General features: G+C 36.8%; 1 protein-coding gene across 4 annotated transcripts in view; it reads left to right on the forward strand.

Annotated features, from left to right (window-relative positions):
* TTC39B (tetratricopeptide repeat domain 39B) overlaps nucleotides 1-18,566 on the forward strand; it is a 76,294-nt gene that overhangs the window by 19,391 nt on the left and 38,337 nt on the right. For 3 of the 4 annotated variants that reach the window (XM_032095672.1, XM_032095671.1, XM_032095673.1), the window contains exon 2: nucleotides 5,115-5,149. In XM_032095672.1, coding sequence (XP_031951563.1) covers nucleotides 5,115-5,149 — 35 coding nt within the window. Of the gene's footprint in view, nucleotides 1-5,114; nucleotides 5,150-12,037; nucleotides 12,314-18,566 lie in introns of those variants that run through there. The other variant, XM_032095674.1, reaches the window with a different exon arrangement.

The following is an 18,566-nucleotide window of genomic DNA, read 5'->3' on the forward strand; positions in this document are numbered from 1 at the left end:
AGCTAAACTTTCGTAATTTAAGACCAGTGAGTTCCTCTGTTGTTCACCTCCATCATTCTTTTTTGTGAAGTAGTGGTTTCTGACATTCGATGTTTCAGATTATTGTTCACAAAAATCAGATTTGTTAACTGGTGTGCAACAAGCCAATAATTACACAAGAGAGACATTGATTACTTATTTATTTTAAAGTTGCACAAGCCTGGGTGCTCAGTGTTATCCCTCCTTTTCAGTTGAGAAATTTTGGATCTCTCAGTGAAGCCTTTTTTCTCTTTATGTAGAATCTAATCACCAACCTCCAAACTGGTAGCTGAGCTTCCTATGGACAGCTGCAGGCAGTGAGTAGGCAGGGCAGCATGCCTGAGGCCAAGGACTGGATTTATTGTACATAATTTTCACCTAGCAATGATTTGTTTTTTGAGAAGGATGAATTTTTTTGAGATGGGACTGAATTACAAAAGGCAAAAGAGTAAAAAAGTAATTAGATGTACCCATATTTGAATAGAAGTTTTGTTTTTCAAAAGCATCTTGAAGTGCATGTGCTTGCTAAATATGTAACTGTTTTCATAGATTCCCATCCTTTGCAATGTCTTAATATATGGGCTTCCCAACGAGGGTGTTACTGTTAAGTCTATGGTTTTTCAAGTAATCTTAGAACTGTTGTTTATTTAATACTGACAAAAAAGCTATGACAAGGACAAGTAATGTGGTATAGCAGTAGTATTAAATTCTGGGGAGAATTTTTTCATTGTTATTTTCTCATTTGTCTGTTGAATTAATAAGGACCCTTATTCATGTTATGTTTATATTTTTGAGCTAATGCTTTCAGTGGGGCTTTTTTCTTTGCCCAATCAGTGTGGACTCCAAATTGTGGCTGGTGTATCTAGATACTATTTTCTGAAGTTATGTTGTTTTCAGTGGGGGGAACCTAGATGCTTCATACCCTACTTGGCAGTCATCTTGTCATAAATCTGGATTTTAAAGGAATAATTTGGATTGATCAAGTTGGCCTGCTTCACTTGGAAAAGAGCAGTGTTTAAACAAAAGAGCAGTGTTTAGCTTGACAAAACAGTTAGTGAATTTAAAAGAAAAATTTAGGACTTACAGGATGTAGTCTGAAATTTCCTTAGAGTTGATTTATGATTAATGTGGAAGAGAGTAGAGTTCACATTTGATATTAGGATCTCTCTAATAAGCAAGGCAAGAAATTTTGCCAGTGCATTAGAAAAAAATGTAGATATTGATAGATGGTCCTATATTAGTTGAAGTTGTAGCAGCAGGAGTTGAAGAGTCTCCCTTAGATGCTACTTTTGAGAGGCTTGAGAGGTGAAGTGTTTGCTGTGTATGGTTTCTTCTCTCATTGCTGGAGGACAGGAACTCTTCAGTTTTTCAGTTAGTACACTGTGACCATTTATGTCTCTGTATGACTGACTTTCTTCGCTTCACAAAAGATTAGTATCTCTAACTTATGTAAACTTAATTGTTTTTAAGTCTGCTTGCATCTTGAAAAGGATACATCATAAAGATTTCAAGAAACAATGCACTTATCAACCAAAAAAACCCCAAAAAGCTGTGCGCTTCAAGAAACATAATTTTGAGACAGCTTTATTTTGTTAAATATTGGGCTAAGGATTTTCTGAAATCTGGAAAGGTCTGAGTCAGTTTCTGTCATGCCATCTAGTGGCAGCTTTATGTATAGTTATGTGGTTTAAATTCTTGTACTAACGTGTCCTCTGGAAAAACTGCACTAAAAATCTGTGGATTGCAGCATGAACTAGCATTGTATTGAGAGTCATAGTGTTTAAACTCTTTCTCTTGGTACTACCTTACATGTGCATATATTTATTTTTCTGAGTAGAATGTCTGAAAAAAGGCTTTGTTGTCCTTCTTGTGGATTTAACTACAGTTCATATTTCCTGAAGATTTCTGCTGTGTGCATGTCCCGTGGACAGGACGCCATTATAGCAAGGACATACTGGAGCAGGACCTTTGGGACCTGCTGCAGGACCGACCTGGATGAGGCAGAGGAAATGAATGAAGGACTGCATCCAGCTCAGTCTATTCCACCATGTGAATAATGGAAGGGATGCTCTGTGCTAACTGTGCTAAAGTGTAGAGGTCACATTTAGTCTTGAAGGAACTTGTCATGGCTAGTGCCTGACAATGCCCTTCATTGGTGCTCAGTAAAAACACTTCCCTTGCATTAAGTAGTCTGCTTTACTGTAGACCAAAATGAATGAGCACCTCTGGAAACTGCTGTGGCATTTCAGCTGCGTCAGCTGGAACTTGCAGTGTTGGAATGAGCACTTGAAAATAGAAACTTTCTAGGCTTTAACTAAATGCACAAGAATGTATCTGTCCGTGTTTTTGGGCTCCTTCTGTATTCTGAAGAGTAGACAAACTTTGTCAATCACTTGATTTTATTTTTTATATCGACATATATTATATGCATACCTGTACACATTTGTATATTAAATATGGCTTTAGGTCTTTAAGATGCTGTGTATTTTATGTTAAACTTCACTCAATTTTTTTGTTAAACAGGCTTAATTTACAAGTAGATTTTGCCAGACTACTGGGGAAGAAGTTAGTATGTTCTGAGTACTTTTTAAACCTTTTATATCTGGATAGGAATGTGATCAGTCCTAGAACTTGGATCAGGGAGGAGCTTTTCTAGGTAACTCTGTTGCAGTCCTTTTCTTTACACGTCACTCTTTTGTTGTAATGGGCATGGAATGGAGTAGAAAACAGCTGGGCTTCTCTTCTAGTGCCTCCAGATTTTGTCTATACATCGGGAATCTCTGACAGTCTGTAGAGTCAACTGCAAACTTGTGTGAGTTTGTGGAAATGGGACCAAGATATCCATTTGAATATTTTCTAATACCCATTTTGCATGCAGTGGGAGTAGGAAGATGTGGGAAACTTAAGGAAAAACCTATGGTTTGAGGTTTTTTTTCTTGTTTTGTTTTGGGGTTTTTTAGCATGGAAGCCACCTTCAGTGATGTTGTTTTTAGCTTCCTTGAGGATCCTCTTGAAAGGCTGTGACTATTCCCTATGCTTGGTGTTTGGGGAAAACTAGTGAGGTTGTACTTCATCCTTTTAAATGTTTGGACAGCCATTTGACCAGTGTGGATGACAGGGATCAAAATTCAGAAGCTACCAGGCAAAGGAGGCATTTACCTAGAGAGAATGCACGTTCTCTCTCTGTTTCTTCCTGTATGTAGGTGTTGCTCTTGTATAAAGGTCTGAAAGAGCCTGCAAAAGGTTCATATCACAGATATTTTTGCATGCAAACTTCCAGTCATTACTGTTCTTTAGTAAGTACCTGACAGTTAAAAGTCCTTGACTTTTGCTTTTCCAGTTTGCTGTCTTAGGAGAAATAGAATTGTGCTCAAAAAGCTGTAAGTGTGTTTTGCTTGTTTGTTCTGCTGAATTTCTTCTCTTGTCTCCAGAAGTGGCTTAAGGAGGCAACTAGTCTTTAGAGAAGGAGTTTATTAGAAAACTAGTGACTTCTGTCAGTGTCTGGGCTGAGACGTGGGTAACAGAGTTTCTGTTCAGGATGTTCCTGTTGGTTTCTATTTAGCTTTTTGAAACTCCAGTTCTCCTCAGATCAGGAGGATCATTTATTTGGCTTTTTCCGAGTTCTTTTAAGTTCCAAGCTTATACTTGGCACTGGTGAGGCCACTCTTGAAATTCTGTGTTCTGGTTTAGGCCCCTCATTCCAAGACAGACAGTGAGGTGCTGTAGCATGTCCAAAGAAGAGCAATGGAACTGGTGAAGGGTCTGGAGCACAAAAGTCCTGCAAGGAGGAGCTGAGGGAGCTGCGGATGTTTAGCCTAGAGAAAAGAAGACACTGGAGAGATGTTATGACTCTCTACAGCTAACTGAAAAGGGTTGTATGGAAGTGGGAGTCATTCTCCTCTAGATACCTTGCTGGGATGTGTTAAAAATCTCTTCCATCATGCTTCCAGTTTTTCTTACAGAAAGAGCAGAAAGCACAGTTACAAGTAGGAAATAGTTTCTGTTTGAATAGTGACTGAGTAAGGTAGCAGTCTTTGGCTCGGAAGAGAGATGAGTTGGATGATGTAGCAAAGGCTTTCAAAATTGTAAGTGGCAAAGAAAGAGCAAGTACGAATTGATTCTTTACTGGTTTTGAATATATATAAAGCTAGGGATGATTAAACAAAGGTAGGTGGAGCCAAGTTCAAGTAGAAATTCTTATTTTGCACAAAATGGATGTCAGGCTCATGAAATTGCTTATTAATGTTGTAACTCATGAATAAAACAGTCTACTTGGGATCGAGGCAATTGGACTGGTATTTGGAACAGAGATCTACTGAAAATCGCCCGATGGCCAAACTGTATTTAGTCCTGAAATTCTCGGAGTTGCCAAAGGTTGAAAAGTGTGAGGTGGAGAGGGATATGTGAGGGAGGGCCGTTTGCCCATGTGTCTTTGCTACACACTTCCACAGCCCAATTTTGGAAACTGGATACAGAAATAAGTGATCTTTGAGATGAGCTGTTCTGTTCATTTTTACGTTTGTGCATTTGTTCGTCTATTTCAATTTGAAATTTGAACCTAGATTGAAAGAGCTTTGAATCTAGTTGGAAAGAAACAACTTTTAGATTTCTGGACTAAGCTGTTCACAAAATATTAATGTGTGAGCTGGCTGTATGTGCACGCTGTCTCTCATGTATCCCATGCATCTCTTGTATACACTCTGGCCAAGCTGCATATCAGGTATATGCACAGAACACTTTTTGTTTCATGTGTAGATATACTGTTCAGCTAGTGCATCCTGAATACATCAGATGTGCTGCACAAACTCCTGAGACATAAGCCTGTATTGCCTTCTGTGATTTACATGGCAGAAGTTTAGAGTCTGAAAAGGAAAAGATCTTTGGTTTAACTTAGCTGTAGTCTGATGTAATAGGCCCATAGGAAATCTCTCTGTATAATGATTTGCACTGAAAGCTTAACAAATAGTCAGTAGGCTGTGAATATTCTGGTAATTACTGTATGTTGCAGAAGTAAGTGCTGTCTGGTAATGGTAAATTTCTGCTGTTTTACAAAACACATGCACATTAGATTGAAACTTCTTTTTTTTCTTCTGCAGGAAAATTTTGAAGATGCCTATGAAAACATCCCCGTGTAAGTAGAGTGTTTTAAAATGTGTGTTTGTTAAAACTCCTTATACAGAAATCAAATACTGTATGCACATCATTCCAGGGAAACATCATTTTTTATGCACTGACTACATTCACATCTTTCAGAGCAGTTAAAGTCCTCAAGAGTTGAGAAACGGAAGTGTAATTAAGTTGATATTAGTGATGAAGTATTTGTCAACAACTGTGACAATTGTAAGGAATTAAAAATAGAACATTTAGTAGCTTAGTTACAGACTGACAGCTCTAGACATTTTTGTGTGGTGAAAAAATAGTCACTTAACATTATTAGGAAAACTTTGGATCACACATTATGCAAGACCATCTAAGCAAGATTTTCAAATGGAAATTGCTGTGTCTTATAATGTACTGCTGCACAGATGTTTTCCCCTAATGAAGTGAGATACAGTCATTTCTCTGGTGTTAGATCTCATGCTGAAGCCACACCTTTCTCAAAGTGTGATGAAAACACGTTATGCTGTTCATAAATGGTTTTAGTTTTTCTCTAGGATTTTATTGCATTTTTGTGCCATGAAGCATGTGAGAAGGGGACTTCAGCTGATATTGTCAAATTGCGAATACACTTCTAGACCCAGAAGTAGCTTTGGACTGAACTTCATGGCCAAAACATCCATGGTCTTGGCAAATTGTATTTTACAGATTTGCCAGACCCTCTATTTGTATCTTACCTGGAGTAGTAAGGTCTGATCTGTGTAGAAGTTTGTAGGTCTGATTTGTGTAGAATGAGAAAAATTGAACGTTTCTTTCTGAGTGTCATGAAGCAATAAGAACCCGATATGTTCAGGTTGAGAATTCTTCATGTTAATGATTGCTTTTTCTTCCTTTGACTGCTTGGCAGTTTTTGTATGATCAGGTAGCTTCTCTCTTTGGCCGCTGTTTCCCCTGGGACAGGGAAGAGAGTGACTTTGAAATACTGTATGAAAATATTTATCCAACAGACATTCCTTCTGTGAGAAAATGGTTTTGCTGTTTTTTTGTTGATGTCTGAGCTGGGCATGGTTGTTTATTTCTGGCATGCAGAGCTTTGATTTGTTTGTCCTGAGTGTCTCTGCTGTGTTCATAGATGTCTTATTGAGACACTTTTTGTAAAAGAAGTTAGGATGTCAGTTTATTCTGGCTGGTATTGCTTCCATCTACAATAACCATTATGTAGAACAGTCAATGCAAGATGACAGAGAGAATATTAATGGGACGCAAACATCACATTAAACGCAGCGAATGTGTATGTTCTTTTGTAACTGGGCAGGATTCTTCACTGGGTTAAACTCTCTTTTCTCAAATTCTTCAGAAGATATAGCTGTTTTAAAAAAATGTCCCTAAGGAACTGAAAAGGGTCTTGGAACATTTTGTGGAAGTCTTCAGTCTTATCTTTCTTGAAGTGCTTTGATTCTAGTTTTCAAATGATGCTAGTTGTTTGCCTGAGGTGTAAAGCCTTTCATAAATCTAGTGCCATACTGGTTGTTCCTGACCTTTCTCTATCTAGAATTGATGGTAGTTTTTCCATCACTATATTGGAACAATGAATGACCAGAGGTTTAAGTTTCTGGGAAGCTGTATCTATTTTTGATTTTGGTGTTGATAACATTCACTTTCAACATTTTTATGTGTCAGTGTTTCATTCTCCCTTATTTTAGGTAGGAAGGTGGCATTGTTAGAGCTCTGTGATGATATGCTTGGCATTATTTCCGTTAGTTATATCCAGTTGAATTTATCTAAAATGGACTTTTTTTAAATACAGAATTGTGTAAACAAAGAATCATGTTTACTTTTGAGATCAGTTTTGGTTCAGATTCTGTCAGATCATCATGTTGGTTTAGAGAATTGGGAAAGACTCTGTAACAACCAGATCTTCATAGTATTTCATAAGTCACTGTGCAATCCTTAGTGTGAAATATGTATAGAGTATGCACCAGTAGATGCCAGCGAATGGTTTTGCTAATCCAACTTGAATTTAACTGGCTTTATTCTTTAAATATATTGCTTACTTATATTGCTTACTTATATTCTTTAAATATATTGTGCAGGTTAGATGTCGAAAGGGCAAAGAGTTATCTTAATATGGTAAAATCCTTTCCTAGATGTCATGTGCTGGCTGTCATATCTGAGGACAGGCCCGGGAGGAAATCAGTCTTTGCTCCAGAGGTTTAAATGTATTAGATTCTCTGTCTAGACTCCTCGGTCATCTTCTACTCATGGTAGCTACTGTAGATATAAACAGCAATCCAAAACACGCAATGATCACAACATACTTGCTTTGTAGAAACATGAAGGAACCTTTAAATAGAGTTGTTTACTGTAAATTTTGTTCACTGGTGCTAAAGCTGAAGAAGGGCTATTACAGTAGGTCACTCTGCCATTTTACTTAAAACAAGCACTAGCATTTAATATCTTCTCTGCCAACGGAAGTAACTGAGTTTTCAAAGTACTGGTTTGATAATAACACTTGATACAGCATCTTCAACCTTCCAAAGAGAATAGGTGGAATAAATGTTGAAGTAAATTCCTGTTTGCGTTAACTCAGAACTAGTTTGATTGGCATATTCTGTTGTAAAAGGAACTGAGTAACTGGAGACAAACTGTGATTTCTGTTGTGGAAATTGAAGCCTCTGCCAAGAAGTTTTGTCGTGGTTGGCTTCTTTTTACCGTTTTTCCACTAGAGTGTCTGCTTCCAAGTTTTGGGCTGGGTGGATATGTTTCACAACGTTACCTAATGCCTGCCAAGCATCTACAGGTTCAAAAACATACATGGGTGGAACAGATTTGTGTGTGGTTTATTCTTTTATTTAATTATTGCTAAAAATGCCTCATCAAGACCTAAACTTTACTGTGGAAAAACTGCAACTTTAATTTTATTCTTACTGAACAAGATAATTCTCTACTTCTATGAATTTTTTTCAATATATTTCTGTTACCTGATTTTTCCTGAAGTTATTCTGAAAATCTCTTTGTAGAATGCAGATATTAATGTTTCCTGTTGCCAGAGTGTAATTTTCTAAGTTGTCTAGTCTTTGGCTTTACAACTAGATTGAAAGTGGTTTGAGTTCTCAAAAGTGTTTAACCATCACTGTATTATGCTTAGCATGTACTGACCTTGCCACTGCTATTTTGATTTCTGTATGTATTTTATCCTCTGAAGTTCTCAATTGTTTAGAACATGTATGAGATATTAATTCTGTTGGCACTTCTGCCCATCTCATTTTACTTACTATTTCTTAAAATGTCATCTGTACATGAAAGGAATAAGTAGCCATCAAGTTGTTATGTTTGTCCATGCAATCTTCCTTAGATTGCTGTGCAGTCTTTCTCTGTGAGGTAAAGGCAAAGATAGTGCCTTTATTTACTACCGCAATATCAGAGGCTTATACAAATGAGTAGCAGCATTTAGAGCAACTGTATTATGGTAGCTGTGTGGTTATGTTTGTAGACGATGCTTTGTAGTTGTCTTTGGGAAGAAACGAAGTCTGTCTGACTGCTGCAAGCAGTTCATATGCAGAGGAAGTCTTCATGTTGTGCTATTTATATAGAAATTTCAGACACCAGACCCTGAATTATGGCATCAGTGGAAAGATAGTGAGATCTCATTTAAACACGTTTAAAACATGAAGTATTGAAAAAGTGGGAGCTTGCATTCTGTAAGCGAAGCAGACAGATAATTTTTGGTCAAGAATGGAACTCCTTGGATTTTTTTGTCTTATCAATTTCAGCAAAAGGAGTCATACTTCATCGATTCTCTTTTGCATTTTCTTTGCCTGCCCAAAGCTGTATACTGTTAATCCTTGATCCTACCAAAGCAGCTCTGTGTGGTATTACTGGGGTGATAGATTAAGGGCCAGAAGTGTTTAAGGAAGTTAGATCAGGTTATCCTTGTAATCTCAGAAGTGTAGTTAAGATTTCAGTTATACCTGAACATGTGAATGTTTTGTCAGTGAATGAAATTGAACAGTTCAGGAAATGGCTCTAAATTCAAATTTTAATTCAGGGAGCCAACAACTTTTAGGAGCAGTTCCTGTCTTTATAAATTTAAATTCACATTCTGACATTGTCTTGAGATGGTGAGAAGCAGCAGTGACAATTTTAATGACCAAATTTTAATTTCTTATGTTTGACCCACAAGGTCAGTGGAAAAAATTTCCAGTAAAGGCAGTTTTTGTCTCTAGCAGATAATATTTTCATAGGTGCATAAATATAAAAATATGACACAGTAGCTGCTTTATATTGTCAGTTTCAAGATTTGGAACAGCCTTAGTGATACAGCAGGCTTCTCTCTCTAATCTTTCCCCACTCCAAACACTTCTAAGGTTATAAATTTTTAAACCTTGAAAGGTTTTGGTTGGGCAGTAATTATGTCATTCCTAATACATGTTTATTGCAACTACACCTTTTGCCTGTGCTGTAAGATTTCTCTGTGTTTGTATTTGAGTAGAAGACTTAAGGCCACATTGTGCTATTGTTTTTATTGGTATCTTCAGTTCACTTTGAAATGTGCAATTCCACTTGTGTTCATAGCTCCTTAGAAAGCGAGGAGAGGAGATAGACAAAAACCCAAAGCCAAACAAATAATTTCAGGGACATTGTACACAGAACTGCCCAAAACTCTGCATGTTTTCCACACCCTGTCATTCTCTTGCAAGCCTTTGCTGAACAGAAAGATACCACAGCCTGTTTTTCTGTTATCCCACGTTTACCAAAAGAAATCTGTCTTAATTGAGCCTAAATACTTGTTTGCTGCTCTGTGGCTTGTTCTTTCATTACAAATTAATTAACAACATGGCGTTAAACTCACATAATATTTTTGGGGTGAGGCTTTCTGGAGACTTCTGGAATTTATTTAATTATCATACTGGAATCTTGATATTATGCTGGAATGCATGATCACATCTGTATGTTCTTTCTTTAAACGTATTTCAGGAAAGTAATATTTCTTCTGTGCTTTAATAAAGACTGCTTAACACTAATTGTAGTCCTGCAGCTCAAGAATTGCCTTCTCTGAATAACTTCTGAGACTTGGAAAGTGTTGTAGACTTTTGGATTGGTGGTACAACCATTAAGACATAAGTGATTTAGGTAAGAAAACGGAACTCAACTCATCGATTAAGAAAAAGAATAAATTGCTGGCTGTGACTTGGTCAGATGTTGAGAAGTTTTTAAGGAAAACAGATTGAAACCCAGATTTGCCTGTTCCTTTACTTTAAGCCATCAAAAAAAAAAAATCCTGATTTTTAATAGTGTTGTTTTGGTAGTTTGGTTTGGTTGTGTCATGTCCATCCGTTCCCTTCCCCATCTGTGATGATTAAAAGCCATCGCAGAGCATTTTGGGAATCAGTCTGAGTGGAAGGTGTAGTGAATGTCTACTAGTTTATTTTCCTATAAGACAATCCAGGGAAAAAATTTTGAGCGTGGGTTAATATTTGCAGACAAAAAGCATGCTTTGGTCAGCTTTGTGGAAATGTGCTTCTGACTCACTCAGCTTTTTCTGGAAAATAGTCCGTCAAGTGTGGACTTTCTGGAACTGATGCTATGTTAACACAGAACACTCTATGTTTTTTGGGAAATTGAGTTGACTTCTATGTGACTGGGCAACCTTGACTGAAACTTGTCTACCCTTCATGTATAGGCAAGGTCTCAGAAATCCTGGCACTTTGACTTTCCCTGCCCCTAATATTGTTAGTATATTAACTGACAATACGTATGAGCGCTGCTTCAAATGACGTGGTGGAGAACTTTGACATATATCTCTGAACTCCTTGGTCTTTAACACTACTGGGTCAAGTTTTATGGAAAAGTTAGAATATCCTGATTTTAAAGGTGCTGTTGTCCGTAAATTGCAGCTGTCAATATCATCTCTTCGAAAGGTTTACAAGGTTTACAAAACCTTTTTTTTATCTGATCATAGCTCTTGGTTTCCTCAGGTGTTTTGGGAAATACTGTGCAATTATTTCCCAGTATGTTACAAGAGCATTTTAACAAAAGTAAGTTGTTTAAATAAATTGGTTTGAAGTCTTACTGCTGATACTTCTTAGCATGCACCTGAAATAAGTAAATGCACAGCTGTGGTTTCCTGCATTTTGCTTTAAAAATTTGTTTGAGACATTTTTGGGAGTAAATCTCAGTCTGTAACAGTAAACATAGCCAGAAATAGGTACTATTAGTTCAGTTGATATAGCTTTAAAGAGTACTTTTTGAAGGTAATAGTGGAGGACATAGTTTAATTTTCTGCTGCTTAGCTCCCCTGTACTGAGCTTTCATCATATCTCATCTAGAGAGATTAGACCAAGGGGATGAAACTATCTATGTTGTAGCTGTTTGGCTTTTGACTCCTGCTTTCTTCTATTGCAGCTGATATTCAGAAAGAGAATTGTTTATGAACAGCTCTCTGTGCTAGTGATTCGTTTTGGTTGTGGAACTCAAACTAAAAATTTGGATTTCTGGGGAAAAAAAAGGTCGAAGGGTTAATTAAAAAAAAGGTGATAATAAGTTTGAGTACTGTCAAATAAAATCAGTCATGAGCTAGTTACTTTTCTTCAGTGTTCCTTGCTATCAACTCCCATGTATTTGATCTAGTTTTTCTGCAGTTGCTTTAATATACTTTACTGCAGTTTCATTAGCATACTTTTCTGTCTGACTTTAGTGGTGGCTTCTTTTTTTTTTATATTCAGGAAATGCTAAGGTGACTCCTTTTTTGTCTTTAAATATAAATTACTTTGTGTTCCTCTCGTCTCCATTTTCCCCTTGCAGTTAGGAGTGATGGATTAGAATTAGGCTGCAGCACAGATTGGGAGAATCTCCCAGCATCCTCTTCCTGCAGAGGCATCAGCTTCCAGCATTGACTGTAGCTGCTGCCACTCTCACTGACATTTCTTTTGAATTCGGCTATGGAGAGTGCCTGTGTTTCCAGCTGCTGGCATGGAAACTTTTAGTCTTTTTGCTTGATAACTCATTAATGAAAACTCATGGATATTGAGAAATAAAACAGAATCAGTTTTCTCTTGATGTTTTTCTTTGTCTTTCTGCTTTTTTTTTTTTGTTTGTTTGTGTGTGCGCACAGTGGAAAAAGATAGAGTGAAAGAAGCAGCACTTATTTTTACACAAGGACTATATTTACTTACCTGAAGTTGACTGAATTAATCCTGTAAGTATATTTTCTCTGCCTAATAGTCCTTGAAATCATGAATGTGGTAGTAAGATTAATGAGATTTTGTCTGTGAAAATTTGCTTTGGCAGGTATGTCAAACTACAGCATTGTTTTTTTAATATATATTTCCTTGAAGACAAAGGAAAAACGATATACTCACAATGGGGATTATGAAATAATTGTTTCTCCACTGCACTTTGCAGTGGTGAACAATGCTTTTAGAGAGCAGAAGCTTCACTGCTGATGTCAGTGCTTAATCAGCTCAGATACTGTAGGTTGTAGAACACCGCAAGGTGTGTATTTTGGGATGCCATTCTTTAAAATGTGGTAATTTAAGGACAGTATCAGACTTACAGTTACTTTCTCCATTTATAGACTATGTCTTCTGCTCCTGGTAGCTGTGCTGATTTAACCATTTGAGGTTATATAATTTTTTACTTAAACATAAATAATTTATTTCATGGGATGCAGTGCTGTGCTTTCAAAGTATTAAATGTTAAGTATAATGCAGTGTGCTTTTAGAGACGTTAGTTATATCAGAATACCTCCATCATGGGCTCTAAGTTCACTGCGTAATAAATTCAAGTAAATTGGTTTGAAGTTTAGGAAAAGTGTCTTGCTAGGATCATTGTCGTAATTGTCTCTTTGGATCTGGTCCAGTATTTGTGTGACGCAGTGTTAGTCCCATAAACATCTGGCCTGATCTGGTGTCCTACTTGCAGCATGATTTATTTTTTCTTTTTTTTCCATAGCAAGATAAGTGAATTTTTTATTCATTTCATGTAGAACTGCCAGTAAGCTGTCATTATTATTTATATATGCTAGCTCTTCAGGGAGGTTCTTTCTCAACCTATTTTCTTGTCAGCATGCCTTACTTAGACCTACTTTCTAGCAGAACTGTTGAACAGATCAAAATTATATTTTTTTTTTGGTGGAAATCTATTTGTCTGTATCAACATCGTGTAAATTAAGCTTTGGCAGTATTGCTATCTATCCTTTTTGATACATTTTTGTAGACCATATTGCATGCATTGACCTCAGCTGGATTATTTAATACAAACTATTAGTCTGATAAGGAGTATTCAAACATAGTAAATTCTCAGTTTACCTGCAAAGATCTCGTGTTCAAACTTACTTTTAAAAATGCTGTCTAACCACTGAGTTCTGTTGATTAAATCTGATAACCTTTTATACTGCTGTGTATTCCCATCAGTGTTGAACAGGATAGTGTAAATTAGTTTTTTCTTCTACCTGCAAACCAATACTGACACTTGATTTTTCTGCCTCTTCAGTCAGACTGTGGTCAGTTTTAGATGCCTGGGATCTGACTGTTTTGCTGACAGTTTTTAGGCTTACATATATTTTGCTGTGTCAAATTCATGCTGGAGTGGCTTGGTATGCTGAAATAGGATTATTCTGTAATCATTTTAGTGATCAGATGAACTGTGTATGCCTATTCAGGTGGGTGAATAGTAACCTAAGTAGTTGGCATGGCTTGCTTTCACAATATGGTTGAGTCCGTATGGGAAATTTGGGTCTCCCTTTCTGTCCATGTGCAGTGCAATTTGCTGTTGAATTTAAGAACTTGGTGTCAGATTAAGCTACTGATGTTTCTCAAATGATAAAAATACCTGACTGGAAATAAATTGATTATTGGCTTACTGAATCTGAATAATGATCAGTCAAAAACTGAAACATTTGGCCATGCTTGTGGGTTTGGGTTTTTTTTGGGGGGGGGGAAGGCGGGGGGGGGGGGGGGTGTTTAAATACAAGTAAGACAGTAAAGTGGCTGGAAATGTAGCCTGTGTTGTTTTCAGAGGAGTAGACTCTGTTGGCAATGGTCGGTTGATGGTGAGCCAGCAAGATGAGCTTCATCTTGATGCTATTTTCTGTGGCACCTGAGATTCAAGCAGATGGTCACCTTTGCCTAGATTTTCTTCCCTTGTGCTTAATCTGTTGTTTTGTTGCATCTGTAGAGTAGTATGTGGGCATACTCCAGTCAGTATTTTCTTGTGATTGTTCAGGTGCTGAATTGATAATAGATATGTAGATAAGCAAAATCCATGTTTTAAATAAGACAGCCCACTAGGAAAGTTCCCTTATCTCGTTCCCTTATTTCCCTCAGTCACTGAAATATTTGGAAGCTAAATCTCTTGATCACTTTCTTGTAGTCAAATGTTAGATTGCCATGAGGCAGCACTGGGGATGCTGGGCTGCTTTCTGACTAGGAGGCAATCCAGTGCATGCCGTCATAAATCGGAGATCGCAAACAAAACTTACATGAAGAATGTAAAGTAAGTAAACATTATTGGTCTCCTGACACATGGTGATCTGACATCTAAATTTCAAGATCAGATGAGACTTCTAAGCAGGAATTTTTGTTTGTATAAAAAATTTTTGTTTGTTTGATGGTCTTTTAATGCATTTCATTTGTAAGACAGCATTACTAATATTTCTACTGCTGTGAGTAGTAATAACTCCTAAAATAGAACATTGTCATCTGTAGGTAAATCTGTTTAGTTTAGAAGAGCTAAAACTGAAACTTCCAGCTATGAAAAGAAAGAGGGGGCAAACACTTTTCCTAAAATACTAGCAGTTTTCCCCTGCCCCCAGCTTCTGATCTGTAAGACAGAGCTTTATCTGCTATGCTTGTCCTTGCCTATAATGTAACATTATACCTGTTAATGTGTAATAATGGATCAATTAAAATCCTCTCTTAGTGAAATTCCAGTAGTCTATGAAAAGCTATCAGTTTGACCTTTTTTTTGACAATGCTAAGGTATGGATAAAAAATGTAAAGCCATTCTCAGCTCATTTTTATGCATGTTATTTTAATAATGGTTGGTTTTCAATAGGAGCAACTACCTCTTTTTTTCCTCCCTCAGTTATCTCTTCCCTTCTCACTGCCTCTGTTTTTCTGAGAGCTCCAACTCCTTTTCCGCAGCTGTTCCTTTTGAAAAACTGTTTTCAGTGCTTTCTCTTTATGTATACAAATGTGTAATATCAGCTACTGTTTCTTTTTGCTCTGCATCATCTTTTCTGCCACAGCTGTAAGTTGAGGGAGGAGAAATAATTTAATTTTAAAAATCTCAAGCAACAAACCAAACCCAACAATAAACAAAACCCCCCAAAAATTGAAACAAAAACCCCAGTACCATTAAAGGAAAGGAAAATGCCCTAGTGGTGAGTTGGCTTGATCATTCAAAGGATCGTATAGGCAGATCCCTTGGTATTGCAGCAGTGATCCAGAAATTCACTGATACAGATTTACAAATAGCCAGCTAAATGCTGCAGTCTCATAGTCGGGTAGTGTTAGGAGGAAGATGCAGTGACACGGATCTGCATTGCTTTCTACCATGGTGTTTGCATCATGTGCTGCTGTTACCAGCTCTGTGGGTTGGTAGATGTCTCTGAAAATTCAAATGAAAGCTAGTACTCAGGAAGGGCTTGAGTAGAAACAGTGCTCTTTGTCTCTCTGCTATAGAATAAGATTTAAAATACAGTGTGAGGAAGTCCTAAGGGAGGAATAAGTGAAAAATAAGTGTGTTACCCTGATGGTTTTACCCAAACACTGGACTATGTAACCTAATGTATTTTAAACTAAATAACCATTTAAAGGATGTTCATCAGTTGTGTGTTTTCTGGTGGGTTTTTTTGATTATTTTTATTTATTTATTTTGAAAAGTTGGCTGATGTTGAATGCATTTTAGTATAAATTTTAAAATTATAATTTAATTTAATTTTAAATTTTATAATTTTAAAGTAATTTCTGCATACTATCTACTACCTACCTACAATCTACTTCAGGAAGTAATTTCTGCAAATTTCTGCAAATTTGTCTAGCACAGCACTGCATAGTTTGGCTGCCAGTTGGGTTTTTAAATGAATATTTAGCATACAGACTATCTCATCCATTCGTGAAGTTTTGAAACAGTGAAGACAGTGAGCCTTCAGAGGAATAACGTCTGCCTTGCATTGGCAAGAAATTTTTTTTCAGTGCTTACCATAAATATTTTATTTACCTAAAATTCGTGCTTCTCATAAAAAGGGATGTGTGCATAATGAATGTAGAATTTGCTATGGAGGTATGACTAGTGAATTTAATACATGGGTAAAATAAGTTACCATTTGCTGTACTGACCAGATGGCTGAAGTTTTCAGACTTTCTGTAATAATGGTAATAGCCTAGGATAGGAAATGATTTATATAAATTGCAAAAAATTCCAAATTCCTAGCTGTATGGCTTACAGCATTTTTCTTATGGCTTTTAGCCATTCTTCTGTTGTGTAGTTATAAGTGGTGTTGAAGACTGGGTTTTAGGTAAAATGGTAAAAGAGTTGGCAACAATTTTTCTGTTTGCATTAGAAAAAATACTGATCACGTGATCTTGTATCTTGCCAGTATTACTTTAAACTAACAAAAAAGGTTTAAAAATCCTATTTGGTTCATAAACTGGATGTGATGGGCCATTTCAAAATACTGTGATCCCTTTAATGTCAAGGGTTTAATATGCTTTAATATGTTAGCAGCAAGAAATGTCCAACTGTGAGACGGGTTACTCCATTTGATTCTGCATTTCTGAATTACTCTCTGGGTGAGAGGTATGCCTAGCATGCCCATAGGCAAAAGAATAAAATATCAGTTTCATGAGGCTTGCCTGATGGCCCTGCAGAGGCTGAGTTCTGTACCTGTCCAGCAAGATACTGAAAGATATGTGCCAGCTCTAGCCTACTGTGGGATTGAGGTGTGTGTGCAGTTTCTTGCATGTCAGTAGTCCCTCAGAATAATACACGTTCATGAGAATTCCTTAGTTTCAGACTTGATGCGGAAAGTGTTCCTGAAGATCGTGCACTTCCGTTTGTATTTCTTTAAAACCAAATCATACAGAAGTCTCTCACTTGTGAGATTTAAGACTAGTCCCTTGTATAAGAAAATCCAGCAGAACTAAAAAGCTATTTCCTTTTGCTTTTTTGAACATTTCCTGTATGTGTCAGTGCATTGTATTACCTTCAGCCATCCTTCACTAAACGATATAGAATGAAAAATGTAGACCTAACAGAATATCTCAGTAGTATTTTGCAACAAGTTATTTTGCTTCATGTCGTGATACTCTTGGTGGGCTTTTGCCATGAGAACGAGTGCAACCCACTGCTCTGTGGCAGGTAAATAGTACTCCTACAAGTATCTCACCTTCTGATGACTTGTGTTGCAGCTTTATGTCTGTGCAAATAACTGATAAAAGTTATAGCAGATAATGTTGTCCCTTGGGAAAGGATCCAAACTAAATTTTGGCACAGCTCTAGGCAGAAAACCGAAGTATTACTGTTGGCTTGTATATGAGTGGTGGATGAGAGGGATAAGATGCAAAAGCCATTTTTCTTTTCAAATTACAAACTTAGTGGTGAGGAGTCTGATGCTTTCAAAATATGAAGAAATTTATTTGAATATATATTTCCAGATAACAAAAGTAATATCTGAGTTTTCTGTATGTTTGCTCAGATGTAATAAATACACATCAATGTATGCTAGTCTTAATGTGAAAGTAGTTCCTGTTAGACATTTCAAATCTTTGCAATTGCTAGCTTTGCATATAAAAACATCAAATGCAGCCTTATAATAGATATTTCAAGGACAAACCATTAGAAAAATGTTCATGAGGAGATAAGCAATCCTGCAAACTTTTCAGACATAGGAGATTGCCTGCTCTTTGGAGGAACATTAAATAGGTCCTAAGAACTGTAGTTCACTGGTGTTTCCTTAGACAAACGTGGTAGGGATGTTTCTTGTTTCCCACAGAGAGGATTTGCATTTTCTGCTTAAAGCTTATTGAAAGAATATGACGCCTTATAGAGACAAGATGTTGAATCACAAGAGGAATGGACACATGTTGGTGAAAGATTAAATAGTTGAAGAAAATAAGAGATACGGGGTTTGTACTGGTATTTTACAGAGCTAGGTAGAGAAGAAGTGTCTCTACTGTGGTAAAGGATGACTCTTTCCAGTTCACTGAGACAGAAGTAGCAGTAGACTATGACAGGACTTCCAGTGTTTGGATGTCTGATGACTGACAGAAAACAACAACAAAGAACCTGTTCCTTAACAATTTCCTTTTTCTTAAAGCATGATTTTTAAATATTGCAGAATTACAGATGATGGTATCCTTGTCCTAGTGACATACTTCTAATATGAAGCGTAGTTTAAAATTAAAACACACAGCAAAAAGAAGGATGCCAGGAATAGACTTTTGCTA

This window comes from Corvus moneduloides, chromosome Z, assembly GCF_009650955.1.
Source record: "Corvus moneduloides isolate bCorMon1 chromosome Z, bCorMon1.pri, whole genome shotgun sequence".
NCBI classification, from domain to species: domain Eukaryota; kingdom Metazoa; phylum Chordata; class Aves; order Passeriformes; family Corvidae; genus Corvus; species Corvus moneduloides.